The sequence below is a fragment of the Cherax quadricarinatus genome, chromosome 58 (assembly GCF_038502225.1).
Source record: "Cherax quadricarinatus isolate ZL_2023a chromosome 58, ASM3850222v1, whole genome shotgun sequence".
Taxonomy (NCBI): domain Eukaryota; kingdom Metazoa; phylum Arthropoda; class Malacostraca; order Decapoda; family Parastacidae; genus Cherax; species Cherax quadricarinatus.
This window is the reverse complement of record NC_091349.1, coordinates 1,078,051-1,092,623: the sequence shown is the minus strand read 5'-3', so window position 1 is coordinate 1,092,623 and position 14,573 is coordinate 1,078,051. Positions and strand designations below refer to the sequence as shown.

At 40.9% G+C, this 14,573-nt stretch overlaps 1 protein-coding gene across 13 annotated transcripts in view; it reads left to right on the top strand.

The window, feature by feature from the left end:
• wupA (wings up A) overlaps positions 1-14,573 on the top strand; it is a 53,757-nt gene that overhangs the window by 19,873 nt on the left and 19,311 nt on the right. For 5 of the 13 annotated variants that reach the window (XM_053790042.2, XM_053790043.2, XM_070097487.1 and 2 more), the window contains exons 3-6: positions 1,326-1,370; positions 4,855-4,980; positions 5,346-5,469; positions 10,189-10,289. In XM_053790042.2, the coding sequence (XP_053646017.1) occupies positions 1,326-1,370; positions 4,855-4,980; positions 5,346-5,469; positions 10,189-10,289 (396 nt within the window). Of the gene's footprint in view, positions 1-1,325; positions 1,371-4,854; positions 4,981-5,345; positions 5,470-10,188; positions 10,290-11,110; positions 11,212-14,573 lie in introns of all 13 variants that reach the window. The other 8 variants (XM_053790046.1, XM_053790047.2, XM_053790038.1 and 5 more) reach the window with 4 other exon arrangements.

Sequence of the window (14,573 nt, the reverse complement as noted above, 5' to 3'; positions counted from 1 at the left end):
ACTTATGCTGTCTCAATTTCGGATTTTTTTTTCACCTCCTTAACCTCATTTTTATTATTTATAATTATATATTCTCGACTTTTAAGTTTACTTAACATATTTTAGTTCATTTCCAAACGGCATCTTTTCTGCCAAAACAATTATTTTATATATTTTCTTTAAGTTACTAAAACTACTGTCTTATCCCAGACTGACAAAAGCTCGTCAGTTGGTACCTACCCAGATGTTTAAGTTTAATATGTTTATTATGCATCTAAACGAATGTGCGAAACATTTTTCTGCAGATAAAAATGTTTCTTGACCTGATCTAACCTCGGAAATGATCCCGAGTGAGGTCACATTCGCTGTGAGAGGCTCGTTTGAGGATAGCTCCATATAACCCATACTGGAGAGGAGCTCCACTCTGTTTGACCTGTGTTGGTGATTCCCTCGTCTATTATCCGGGTTTTGTGTGTAAAACGTCGCTTAACAGAGACTGTGATTCAAATGTATTGTCGACAGTAATGAAGAAAACTCACACGTTGCAGACCAGGCTTTTATTAGACAACGTTTCGTTCTGTGTAGAGCTTTATCAAGCTTTATCAAGCTCTACAACGTTTCACTGTAGAGCTTTATTAAGCTCTACAGTGTTTCGCTGTTCAGAGCGAAACGTTGTCTGCCTCATACATAATATGCTTCTCAAACAAGAGAGAAATTTTGTTATGCAAATATTTCTTAAGCCATTTTTAATTCAGTTTATCATCACACGAACCAAGTAACTGAAGACTTAACCTTGCTAAAATTTACATGATAAACAATAAATTAATTAACTTCACCTATATAAGAATTCTGTGACGTGTCTTTTCTTCACAAGATAGAGTATGGAATAAGTGTGTCTGTGTCAACACGCTGTAAAATCTTACGCTCACACATGAAATAAAAAACGCACATTACACGATTGATGTTTTATATCTTCACCCCAAAATTCTTCAGAATGTCTATCTTCCCCCCAAAATTCTTCAGAATGTCTATCGAGAACTTTGACTGTTACCCATATATTATTTATGCATCAGGACGCATAAATAATTATAACACCGTGTGCGTATTTCCGTATATGCGGGTCTTAGTATGGAAGTGCATATGTATACATGAAAAATGTCACCTCTACGCAATGAGGGACAATTAGTATGGCATCTGTGTGGTCCCCTGTCAGTGAACCTGTTCCATTTGACTGTCGTGTCTGGCACTGTTTTGTGTTGGCATGTTGCTGGTGTGTGCTGTAAGAATCCGCTCTCAGACCAGCACACAACCACTCACACCTCCTTCACCGTCTTTCTCCCCAACAGAAGGCAAAAGCAGCTGAGGTACTTGCTAGACAACAGGCTGTGGAAGTATGTTCTTGGTGTTCATTACTAACTGCATGCGGGGAACCTAACTGGCAATAAATTAATGGGCATACTGGATTCATAATTTTGTATAACTCATATTGGATTCAAAATTTTGTACAACTTACTTGAAATACAAAAAAAAAAAAAAGTCAATTGCAGAAGATAATTTTTGCACTATACTCTACTGTAATGTTTATGGTTTTTTGTATATATATATATATATATATATATATATATATATATATATATATATATATATATATATATATATATATATATATATATATATATATATATATATATATATATATATATATATATATATATATATATATTCACGTAGCTTTCATTGATACTTGATATAAGTTGTTACTGAAGAATTAAAGCTAGTTACAAGTTGTGGAGAGGCTTTCCGAGCCAGAAGGACGTGAGGACCTCCAGCCCCATCCTACCTTCACGTTGATGTCACCTGACGTCATATGAGGTCATGTGACTCGACGTGAGGTCACAAAAGAGGTCGTGCCAGCACCCCGAGTTTGGTAATCACCACACGCCCACCCACGCCCATAGAGTCATCTCTCAAACCCTGTGACGTTTCTCATCCATACAGCTGATCCTAAATTATTATCTCAGTCTCTGTCACGGAGCAAGCGTAACACCCGTGCCATAGAACGTGCATAACAATATTTCGTATCAGCTGACCCAGTTAGGATATTATTAACTCCTACCCGTGTCAGGGAGCGAGCATAATATCAATAAGCTGGCCACTATCCTCTCAAGTAATTATCTCAGACCCTAGTGCAACGGAGCAAGAATAACACCGGTGCTGGGAACGAGCATAACATGTGTCAGCTGATCCGTGTTTTCTTAAGCCAGTGTCAGGGAATAGAAAACAGCATCAATCAGTTGATTATCTCCCCTGGAGTATGATAGTATCAATCAGCTAATTACTTCACCCATGACTGAGTATAACAGCACTGATTAACTGATTACTATGCCGTAAGACAAGCATAACAGTATCAGTTAACTGATTATCTCTTCCTGGACAGCTAAACGGCTTTAGCTGATTACAGTTTCCTGGAACGAATATAACAGTACAGTCAGCTGATTACCCGTCCTGGAACGATCATAATGGCCTTAATCAGTTTATTAATCTGCCCTGGAAAAGACATAACAGCAGTAGTCAGCTGGCATTAGAGAACTGGATCAGCTGAGGCGGACGATGGTGGCCCAAAAGAGATGAGATTCGTATCCGAGGTTCATATCCAGGGTGGTCAGGAGAGGCTCAATGTGCAGTGTGGTCGGGCCACAACTCCTACCCCAGTGGCCCACCGGCGATGGACGGCATAGGGGCTCACTAGCACCATACTCACCCCAACCATCTTTTACCCCATCCAACGTGTGGAATGATATTAAAATTTATCTTCCATGTTTGCCTGTCAACTTCTTTCATAACTCACAAAATATGTATTTTTCTCCCGTTCTCCTTAAATATTTTTTCGTTTATTATATTTTTTTAATATACCAATGTCATTTCATTTTCTAGTTTTGAACTTCAGTATTCCAAATAATTCTATTTCTTCCTTGGCCAGACTCAACGAAATTCCCCCAAGTTTTCAATAAATAATTCAAATGTGTATAATGAATGTAGTGTGATAGATGGTTAAGCATTTTCTGCTCTTCGGTGAGATGGTCAGCCCCTCAGCCCTCCGTTAGTGTTGAGGGCTGTGTTGAGGGCTCCAGTGGACAGCCTTCACACTTAGCCCCCAGCACTCTTTGGGAGACTGGAGGTCAGGCCGCCACCCAGCGCCCACTGCCAGTTAAATACTCATTCTGCGAGTTCCCTTAAGGTTTCTAGCCACGAATGCAACTTGGACAGTCATTCACAACTAACTCGCAAAGTAGATATGAAAAATAGATCATTTGGGTCCGTCCTAGACCATGAAACGATCCAGGACGACCCGAAATGTTTTCTAATTTTCATGTCCAATTTGTGGGTTACTTGTAGATTGTTTCAGCATTCCAGCCTGTATACTTAGTGAAATATAATTAGTTATTAGTCGTAATATTATTATTGATCGTTATCAGTAAAAAGAATCCTAGTTTACAGTTTTGTTACTTGGGTATTTAAATGGTATGAAAAGCGTACTATCACGTCTAAAGAGGTAATATTATTTTAACGGGTGAACTGGCAAGTCAGCTGAGGGATATTGTCAAATGACCAGAACCTCCACGGAGTCAACAGAACCTCCACAGAGTCAACACATGTTTAAGATGATCCCTTGCATTGTTTTCATGTCTCGACAAAGTGACAACACCTAAACTATTGAACTTTGTTCTTCATATAGTTCTTTAAACTGCAATCCTTAATTAATTCTTTCCATGTTTGTACTTTATTTTTTGCATTCTGAATCGGGATACTTTTTCCTACTTCAAATTCTCATAATTTCAGTCTCAATTCATTAAACAAAATATACAAAACAGCAGTTTTTTTCGAAAAAGTAATGATTACCTCATTTTCTAATTTAGCAAAAAAAAAATTAAATGTATATTTTAATGAGAGTTAGACATAAGCACTGATACCTCAAATAATAATATAAATTTTAAGGGATGCAGGTTTGAGATTTTTGACAATATCAAGACAGCAGCAGCAACAGTGTGTGGCGGCCTGATGTTAGCCTTATTATTAGTTTAGATAGTCTCCCACCAAAAATAACTAAAAAAAAAAAAAAGATTTAATCTCGTTTTAAACATTTTATTCTTGACGTTTGTTTCTTTATTTCTGCACGGTTTTACTTCACAAATTATTTTTTGTGATAAATATATTTTTCCTCCCCCTAATTAAGGTCCTGTGATCAAACTACCGTATTCCTTATCACTCCTTCCTTATTACACCCTCAATAATTTCATAACATTGCCTCCTTAATTTTGCTATGACTGTTATCAAGTTATTATCACTAATTATTTATTTTCTTTAAAATTACTTATAATCTTCAAACCCTCCCATTATTTTTCCATTTGCACAAACACGAAGTAACAAGAGTCACTTTCTCTGATAAATATATAGAACCGCAGATAAAAGAAACAGTAAAGTGCATTTTAATCTGTCGTTAGTAACCGACTGTCAGAAATAAAAGAGAAGTTAAACTAATAAATTTATATTGAATGAAATAAAGAACTGTAACTATGACTCAGTCTGTTTTTACACAACATAAAAGATTAAACAATTCAGTAAATATAGCTAATAGATATTTTACCCCTGTTAGGGTTTCATTGAGCTATATATATAGCATATATATACACAACAGTCAAAGGGGCCTGAAAAGTTACACTAAACCCTATCTTAGGTATTAAAGTATTCTTTATTGGTTGTGAACCGGTGATATGAATACTTAATTAGCAGTCAGGTTCATTCAGAACCCCAAACATGCACACACATACATATAGCAGCCACAGGCAGACGCTGACCTTGTGTGACTTCCCGTAGGAAGCCAAGAAGAAGCAGGATGAGATCGACAGGAAGAAGGCTGAGGTGCGTAAGCGCCTGGAGGAGCAGAGTCTCAAGAAGCAGAAGAAGGGCTTCATGACTCCCGAGCGTAAGAAGAAGCTCAGGGTAAGTGTTCAGTCTTCGGTTTTATATCATCTTAGATTTAGCGCTTCCCCATGAATATAATAATAAAATACCCCCTTCTTAGCGTGGTTGCTATGACATGACCTCCCTTTAAGGGAGTTCTAAGGAACTGAATCAATCTTGATAACCTACTCTTCCCCATGTTTTATGTAAACCCTTTAGCTTTAACGCTTCCCAGTGGATATAATAATTTTATTTTTTATTTGAATTTTACAATTATTTTAGTTTGTAACTAGGTTCAACTTGGTGAAATCTAAGCATGAAGGCATTAATATACGAAAAAAAGAATATATTATCAAACCCTGGACTTGAAACAGGACTTGACCCGCTGATCTTCTTTTAAACAGCTGCTCCTTCGTAAGAAAGCTGCTGAGGAACTGAAAAAGGAACAAGAGAGAAAGGCAGCTGAGAGACGCAAGATCATTGACCAGCGCTGCGGCCAGCCCAAAAACCTCGATGGTGCTAATGAAGGTACACACACAGTTGGGGAGGGAAAGGAAGGGTGAGAGGATGAGGTAGAAGATGAAAAATTAAATTGCGTGGGAAGGAAAGGTGAACACGAGAAGAAAAGAGCCCGGTTAACATAGATTTTATCACGGAAGTAGACATTGTGGGACGCAGAAAAAATGTGAATAGGTATGATGGGAGAAAGTGACGACAAATAATGGCAAGGAGGAGCACGTGCAGAAAGGCGGAAAAATTCAAGACGACACATGAAAGACGAAAAACATGGGAGAGACAAGCAGAATGAAGAGTAAGACATGTGTAACACACGTATCTTCATTATCGAAACGTTACCCCTGCCCATTAGTTCTATCCAGAAGAAGCAGGATGTGTAGGCCAAACTTTTTGATACTAAATATACCAAAGTGTTGCACATGTGTCTTGCTCATTAATTGTCGGTATTGTATACCATTTATATTATGAAGTAGATGAAAAAACACATGTATGAATACATATGTAAAGGCAGCCATCGCAGAAATGCAGCTTGTAAAATAAAAAAATAAATGTTGATTAAAAATAATAAATAATAGAAAATCATGGAAAGCTATGGTAGACTAGGTATACAGATTTTGCTATTCATGTTATTAGTACTGGGAAAATAATACCTGGGAATCTAGATGAAATGGATATACAGTTTATCAATCCTAGGAAAAGAATTAACATGTTGGGACACCAAAGGCAGATTTAGGTAGGCTTTTTATAATATGAAGGAAATTTTTAAGGGTGTAATCTGATTAGCAGATTTAACGATATGAGTTAATTCAGTGAGAAAAATAACTCATTTCTGAAATGCAGGGGGAAATTTACTAAGTAACTTTTCAGTACTGTGCCAATTTTGTGAAAATAACAACTTTGCCCTTCAGAAAAAGGTGGAGAGGATGACAAAAAGGACCAGAGAAGCAGAAACAACAGCTGTGAACTTCATGTGTTGTATACATGTGTAGCCATATAGATCATGTGTGCACTCACATAACACACACACACATACATACATACCAAATGTCCACAAGTGTGTATGTATCCATGAATGTTACCCTTTACGGTGCGTACACCGACACCTATGATACAAAGGCGCACACACATACTGTACATAAATTTACAGGTCACTCAATCTTATACTGACAAATGTGACAGGTAAAACAACACAACACTAAAATCACCTGAATACCAACCCCCTACTCAAAAAAAAAAAAACTAAAAATAGGCTTGCCAAAACCTAAATATAGGTTAGTTAAATAATTTTGAGTAAATTTTAGAAACTTAATGCTAGACTCTGTGTTCGTTTTGGTGCAAGATAAATAATTGGCATAAAACATATTTGTGTAACTATGTTCCACTGTTTTTTGGGATGACCCTCGTGTAGTTAATATGCTTCAACCTTCGTTAACCAACCGGTATGTAACTCGCTTTGTAATGACATTTAAAATCAAAACTCGATTAAAATGAGATAGGCAGTTTGATAACAATCTACACTCACCTCTGAAAGGTTTTAACGTAGGCGATATACGAGTCTTGCGAGTTTAGTGCTTCCCTATTAATATAATAATACTAAGAAAGTATTCACTGGAAATCTTTTAGAATTAATAGCAGAGAGAACAGAAAGACATTTTTAAACTATGAGAAAGTGAAATATTTACAGATACAACAGCTACTTACTGAAACCCACACACCACCCACCTACTTACTGAAACCCACACACCACCCACCTACTTGCTGAAACCCACACACCACCCACCTACTTGCTGAAACCCACACACCACCCACCTACTTGCTGAAACCCACACACCACCCACCTACTTACTGAAACCCACACACCACCCACCTACTTGCTGAAACCCACACACCACCCACCTACTTACTGAAACCCACACACCACCCACCTACTTGCTGAAACCCACACACCACCCACCTACTTACTGAAACCCACACACCACCCACCTACTTGCTGAAACCCACACACCACCCACCTACTTACTGAAACCCACACACCACCCACCTACTTGCTGAAACCCACACACCACCCACCTACTTACTAAAACCCACATACCACCCACCTACTTACTAAAACCCACATACCACCCACCTACTTACTGAAACCCACACACCACCCACCTACTTACTGAAACCCACACACCACCCACCTACTTACTAAAACCCACACACCACCCACCTACTTACTAAAACCCATACACCACCTGTGGATTTTTGTGCGAACTGTCTCTTAACGTGCGGGAAATTTAGCTAAAACTGCTGACACAGACATCCCGAGACATTAACTCAGGTGCGCCAGTGGCTCGTGCAAGAAAATTCCACATAACAGTGACGTAAGAATTGTAACGGCAGAGTCAACTTACTTGAAGGGAGGGCTACACTTCCATACTCTTGTACCTCAGTAATGACAGGTTTCTGTACATCCCAGCAACCTTTCTCATCACGCTTCAGCAGAAAAATTGGCCACTAATGCTGACAGAAACGTAAGCAGTTCGCTGGGGCTTGTCTGGGTGCTAGACGGTATCCTCGGTGTTTGAGGAGGCTTCGTTGTTCTAGTACTTCCTCTACGCAAGTTTTGCTGATTTTCTGGCTGTTGACGCGTCACTCCAGATCTCGATGGAATCTGAGCTTCAACTGCTCTAGCTGGCGTCTTCTGACTGACTCACGAAATCGTAATGAAACGATTGTAAACAAGCCATTCCACTGGTGGGGTTAGAACCCGCGATCAGAGAGTCTCAAAACTCCAGACTGTCGCGGGTTCTAACCCCACCCGTGGTATGGTTTGTCTTCTAACTGACTTCGTTCGAATTCGAAACTGCCAGTTCTCTAATTTTACTATAGTAACCCAATCCTACCTATTTTAGGTCCTAAAACTGTATTAATAATTCCTACGCTTATTTTCTACTTTGTGTAACTACGTAAATCTTCCTAGGAGGACAAACATTATATACAAATGTTATGTAAGTTTGTAAAGCTTATACGTACTACAAAACGTTTCATGGAATATTTTGGTGGCCCAGAATAATTTCCACACCACCCACCTCATCACACACGTGCTCACACCTGCACACCACACGCCTGCTCACACCTGCACACCACGCGCCTGCTCACACCTGCACACCACGCCTTCTCACACCTGCACACCACGCGCCTGCTCACACCTACACACCACGCCTTCTCACACCTGCACACCACGCCTTCTCACAACTGCACACCACGCGCCTGCTCACACCTGCACACCACGCCTTCTCACAACTGCACACCACGCGCCTGCTCACACCACACACCACCCACGTACACGTCAACCCACACCTCACTAACACCCTCACTATGAAAGGTGGACAGAAAATTTCCCAGGCGAGTGTGGCAGGTGAGACTACATTCAACACCGTCTCCCAGAGTAATACATAAATGAACACAATATTTCTCCTCATCTATGTGCACACTACATTCTTGACTGGATGAGCATGTATGTATGCTGTCACCATATGCTCACATATTTGATCACCATTTTGTCGTACTCAGTCACCAGTTGGTCATACGGGGTCACTACTACATGTATCTATATAACCACTTGGTTGCAGTCACAATTCGAACGTATGTAAATGCCACTTTGCTGAATGAAGTCACCAAGTTGGTCATGCGATGTCATGAGAGGTCACGCGGTTAATACTTTATGTTATTTTGTTACTAGGTATCGGTGATTTATTGTAAAATTGTAAACTAATCGTTTTCCCTATTTATGAATTACTCCGTTTTTTTTTTTTGACGGATCTTATTTGATAAGGAAAGTAAATCAAGAATTGATGGCTTTTTCGACCCAACGGGATCATTTTGAATTTTATAAAATGGATTTCGTATTTGGTTCATCCGACCAATTTTTCCAGGCAAAAGATGACCGTTTTCGAAAGCCTATTGGGTTGTATTTATGATGTAAATAGATGTTCAGATATGGGTATTTCTTCAATTGAAGACTGACGTCTAAAGGGATATATGTGGTGAGGAATTTTTCCACCAGGAGAACTACTTGTAATTTGAACACTTATTATTAAGGTTTTGTTAATAGACATTAACCATTAGTAGGTATTTGCTTACAAAGGAGATTTATTTTGCTCGGAGACGTGTAAGTTTAGACACTCAATTGATTTTGGTATCCTGATTTTTTTATTATATTTTTTCAGATGGAGATTTTTATCACTAATATTTACAATAACTCGTTATAACTATTAAATAATTAAATAATTTTTTAAATTAAAATAACGAAAGCCACTTTTTTCGATAATTTTATCAGCAAAGTTAACATTAAATACAATTAAAATTAGCAGTTGGTTAAATCCGGTAACTCCAAATAAATTTTGGAGTAAAAAATTGGTAATTTCATTTTTTAGAAAACACTAACAGTTAACTGAATAAACTTTACTGTACAAAATTCTTTCGCTCTTTCTTTTCTCAAGTTAAATACGGTACAAAATTATTTTGCTCTGCTGCAAGATGTCATAGAAGACGAACATCAACCTTATCCCGCTGCGGAACCACTCACAACCCTCTCATCTGATGCCTAGCATTTCTCAAATTTATTTTGGTTTTGATCGCTTCCGCACCTGAGATATACGGGAACAGGTGTGTGTATGTGACTCTCCCCGCTTCTCGGGCTCCCAGTTGTTGAACAGTTCCCACTTAATTCTCCCTCAACAGACCAGCTCCGTGCTATTATTAAAGAATACTTCAATCACGTCGCCGAGATTGAGAGCGGGAAATATGATGTGGAGATGGAGATTATCCGCAAGGACTACGAGGTTTGTATGGTTGGATGGGCCCCTATCAACTATCCCTCAACCAACCACCCTCTACCAAAACTACCCACCCTATACCAAAATGTTCTGCCTTCACCAACCATTTTTTTTTTTTACGTTTCCCTTGTGCAGTCGTTAATGGTTGGATGGTTGGTCGAGTGGCAAGGACTAGTGGAAGGGGTAGGAATTGATATGAATGTTGTCACCTTCAACCTTCATTCAATCTTCCAGTCCCACAGTAAACACCGAATGTGCTCTCTCTCTCTCTCTCTCTCTCTCTCTCTCTCTCTCTGTATATATTTTTAGTGCACTTTTTGTTGGTATCTATATTTTTTCGACCTCTTTCTTTAAATATTTTTTCCGCTTGTAACCCGACTGCTCAGCGACGATGGTATACCAGTTGACCGAGTGTGAACCTTCAGAGTGCCGTTAAGTAGCCAAGTACCAAATCATGTGACCTTTTTGAGTATGATTATAATTTTTTTGGCCTTGTTATTTTGAGTTCGAGTGTTGATATTAGCTGAGAAGCTATTGTTTATTATTTTATAGACTGTTTATTCCCCACCACCTCCATCCCCCTTGCATTGATTCCACCACCACCACAACCACCACCACCTGCCTGCACTGGACATCAGAACTCCAACATACGTGTGTAGCTATGTGTGTGTTTGTGACTATCTGTATGTTTGCCTGTCTCTTTGTGTTTCCAGAGACCATCGCGTTGGAGGTGTTTGAAGCAACGCCGTACTGTCACCATCCTGTCAAAAATATATAAAAAATGGGGGTATTTCACCCCTAATTGTAGTTTCATTTTCTGTTTATAGCTGAGCTTGAAAAACTGTGTAGGGCATTCCATACTCGCATTGAAGGCCTTGAGGGTGACAAATGGGATCTGGAGCACCAGATCAAAATGAAGGACTATCAGGTAACAGCGAGGGGCTGGCAGTGGTGCCTGGCTCTCTAGTGCACGCTGGCTACCGCTCTGGGCTGTCACTGGTCTCCTGTCAGCTGTTAGTAGTGTGGCCAACACTCAACACCCCAGGGACCTTACCATAACCAGTGGCCTATAGTAATTCTCTTCCCTTGCAGGCTGTTTCTTATGGAGGGTTTCACTTCATCCATAAATAGTTATTCATTCCTAAGATATCACTTTATCATGATATCACCCCAAAATTCATCGTATTGCCACCCATTAGTTATGGCTAAATTTAAATTCGATATTCATATGTATGTATGTTTTACCTGTTGTGCTGCTTTCCTTTTTCACGAGAGCCTGTGGGCTCGCTTCTCTCATACCTTAACGAGACATTCTATTATAGACGCACTTAGGGAAATCTGCAAGCAATACCACGAGCGTTTGTTCCTTTGCGAGTCCCAGAAATGGGACCTTGAGTATGAGGTTCGCAGGAGAGATTATGAGGTACAGTGGGTCGGCCTCCAGTCGAAGTGTCAGTAGTGCTGTGTGACTACCACGGCTTGACCAGCCCTGGATCTTATCTTCCCGCCCCTGTCTGGCCCTCCTTCCTTCTCGCTCGTCCGCCCGCCCGCCCGTCCGCCCGTCCGCCCGTCCACCCGCAGCAGTACCAAGAAAACCACCGCCCTCCACACCCACCCACTTTCCGTCGCATCGATCACTTTGCTCACTGCCTCTTCCCCCACCCACCCAACTCATGGGACATTACTACCAACTGTTCCTGAAATCTTGTTCTCTGGCTGTAGTTCAGTAGTAGATAGAGTAGCGCGGAGTGAAGTAGATGTTAGAGCAAACCCGAACACTTGCCTCCTCCACTACTGGTAGATATGTATGAAGTGCACACTCATCGGTAGCAGGAGTTGACCAACATATGCTCGCTCCGCCTCATCCTGCTGCTGCTGTTGCTGTTACTGCTGCTACTACTACTACTACTACTACTGCTGATGTTGCTGCCGTTGGCCCTGCTGGAGGGGCTGGCGCCAAGGATCGAAGGCCCCAGCATCCCCCTCCTACCCGCCAGCACCACTACTGCTACTTTCAGTACTACTACTACCAACACCATCCCAACCCACCCTTGCACCCTAGTATATACAACCTTAGTAAACTCACGCTTTGTAAACACGCTTAGTAAATTCACGCTTTAGTGCCTTGTAAATAATCAGTGGACCAATCAGTGCGCTGTGGTGGTCTGCATCATAGGGTGATGTACACCAATGCAGCTGAGTGGCCATGTGTACACTGGCCTGCTGTGCAGTCCCGGTACTCTGAGGTGCACAGCAACCTTTAGAGGACCCCGAATGCGCGAAAGAGACCACCAAGTGTATTTATTGGTCGCTGCGTACACAGTGAAAGCCTTTATAATGGAATCGCTGTGCTAGTCAGTGGAAGTCCTGTGTTGTCTCCGTGTTATTGTTCCGTCGACATACCAGTCTTGTGTGCCTCTTTAACGCCAGGGCTAAAATGCTTGGTCGTAGCTGCCTTCACTCTCCTTGTGTTAGAGAGATGCCTCAACCGTGGCAAGTTTCAAACTAAGATTTTTGTATATATTTTTTTTAATTTCTCTGTATACTTTTTAAGAATATACACGCACTTTTTGTATAGCTTTTCCATGTTTACCTAAGTAGATACTAAAACATTCACTGTTGCCAAATAATAATTATAAAAAGTCCCACTTTAGTGGTGATCTGTAAGAGTAGAAGAGTGTAGTTAGAGCAAGGGGCCAACGCGGTTGGTATCTGGTAGTCCAGCCCGCACTCTACGACCCTCTGCTGGTAGTTCCTGACGAGGAGGCCTACTGCTGCTCTCCCTCAGGTGATAAGTCTCACTTAGGGCTCTAAGGGCCGAGGGCTGCACCACCAGGTAACACAGGCGGTGTGCGTAGGTCGGTGTCCCATAGCGCCAGGGATAAACGAAATCAACAAGGTCCCAAACGCACGTTCGACTCCCAATTTTCAAGAGGCATCAATTCTCTTATTATTATTATTATTTTGACTAACTTCCAATGCTTTGTGCAAACAACATAATTGCAGTTTTTCTTAAAAGTATCTTCGTTTTGCTTCCCATTCTCTTGTTACTTGTCCAGGGCTGGGCAAACCGTTTGTTGAGCTTAATGGTACCACACGTTAGCTGCGGAGGGCATTTACTAATTCCCAAGACCCTCCAATGTATATTATAGCTGAGTCCTTAGGTGTAGGACGAGCCCCCTCGAAGAGGGTTCTATGCCTCCTCCCTCGCTTGCTAACCGAACAGCTGGTAACCATTGCATGTCTCCTCTACCACTAGCGACGGGTGCTGAGAGGGGGCCCTCGCTACCCCTTGGGGGCCCCCTCTTGAGCCCCAGTTTAACCCCTTCTAGCGTGACCCCTACCTGACCTGGCACCGTGTGAGCAGTCCCCAGGGCAGCACGCGGCCCGCTCAGGTCAACCCAGCTCCCCATGTATGGCACTTCATACTCAGCACACCCGCCAAAGGCCAACTTTCACTTCACTGTCAAGCATTACCCTTCCTCTTCGTTTTTTTTTATCTATAGATTTTCCTCACCTGCATTTTTTATTTTTGAATGACATTTGCATTTATTTTGCAAAACCTTTTTTTTTTTTTTTTGTTGAGTTTTCACCTGTGATACGGGCATAAAAGAATTTTTTTGGACAATAGCCTACCTGTCCCGAAAAAAAGGAAGTTGTGTAAGATTTTCACATGCAACCAGACAACAGGTAAAATATACAAAAATAAATACGGAAGTGCCATACACTGTTGAATTCCTCCATAGAAGCAGGCCTGGGTATCGTCTAGAACCTTCCGCACTTGTGCGAAACCTGGGTAACTGTATTGGTTTCCGCCTCCCTGGGGACTTTTGTAAGGACCAGCAGAGTGCTCCGTGTTCATAGCTGATAGTTTGCCAAGATCACTTCCTCTAAACTCTCCTCCCCTCGCTCTCCAGCTCCTGAGATACACTTAAACGAGGACCAAAAGTCACAATACTGTGCCTGGATTTTTTACAACTAGCCCACAAATGAGATGCCAGCAGTAAAAAATTCAAATGCCGACTCGAGTGATCTTGGACAAGGCTGCAACTGTTTAAGAAACAAAACAATTTTTCAGAGGTTTTTAATGAGCCATTGAGGGATTACATCACATACGACCCGTGACAAGCTATTTTCCAAGCTGAGTGAATTAAAAGTAAACGAAAGTTGGATTTTACATTAGCATTCGTGAGTGAGAAAGAAAATTGGAAGAAAACTAGAAATCTAGTCAGGGTATAGAGGTGACCTTGACTGTCTCATCTCCCAGTGCTCTGACATGACTTCTGGATT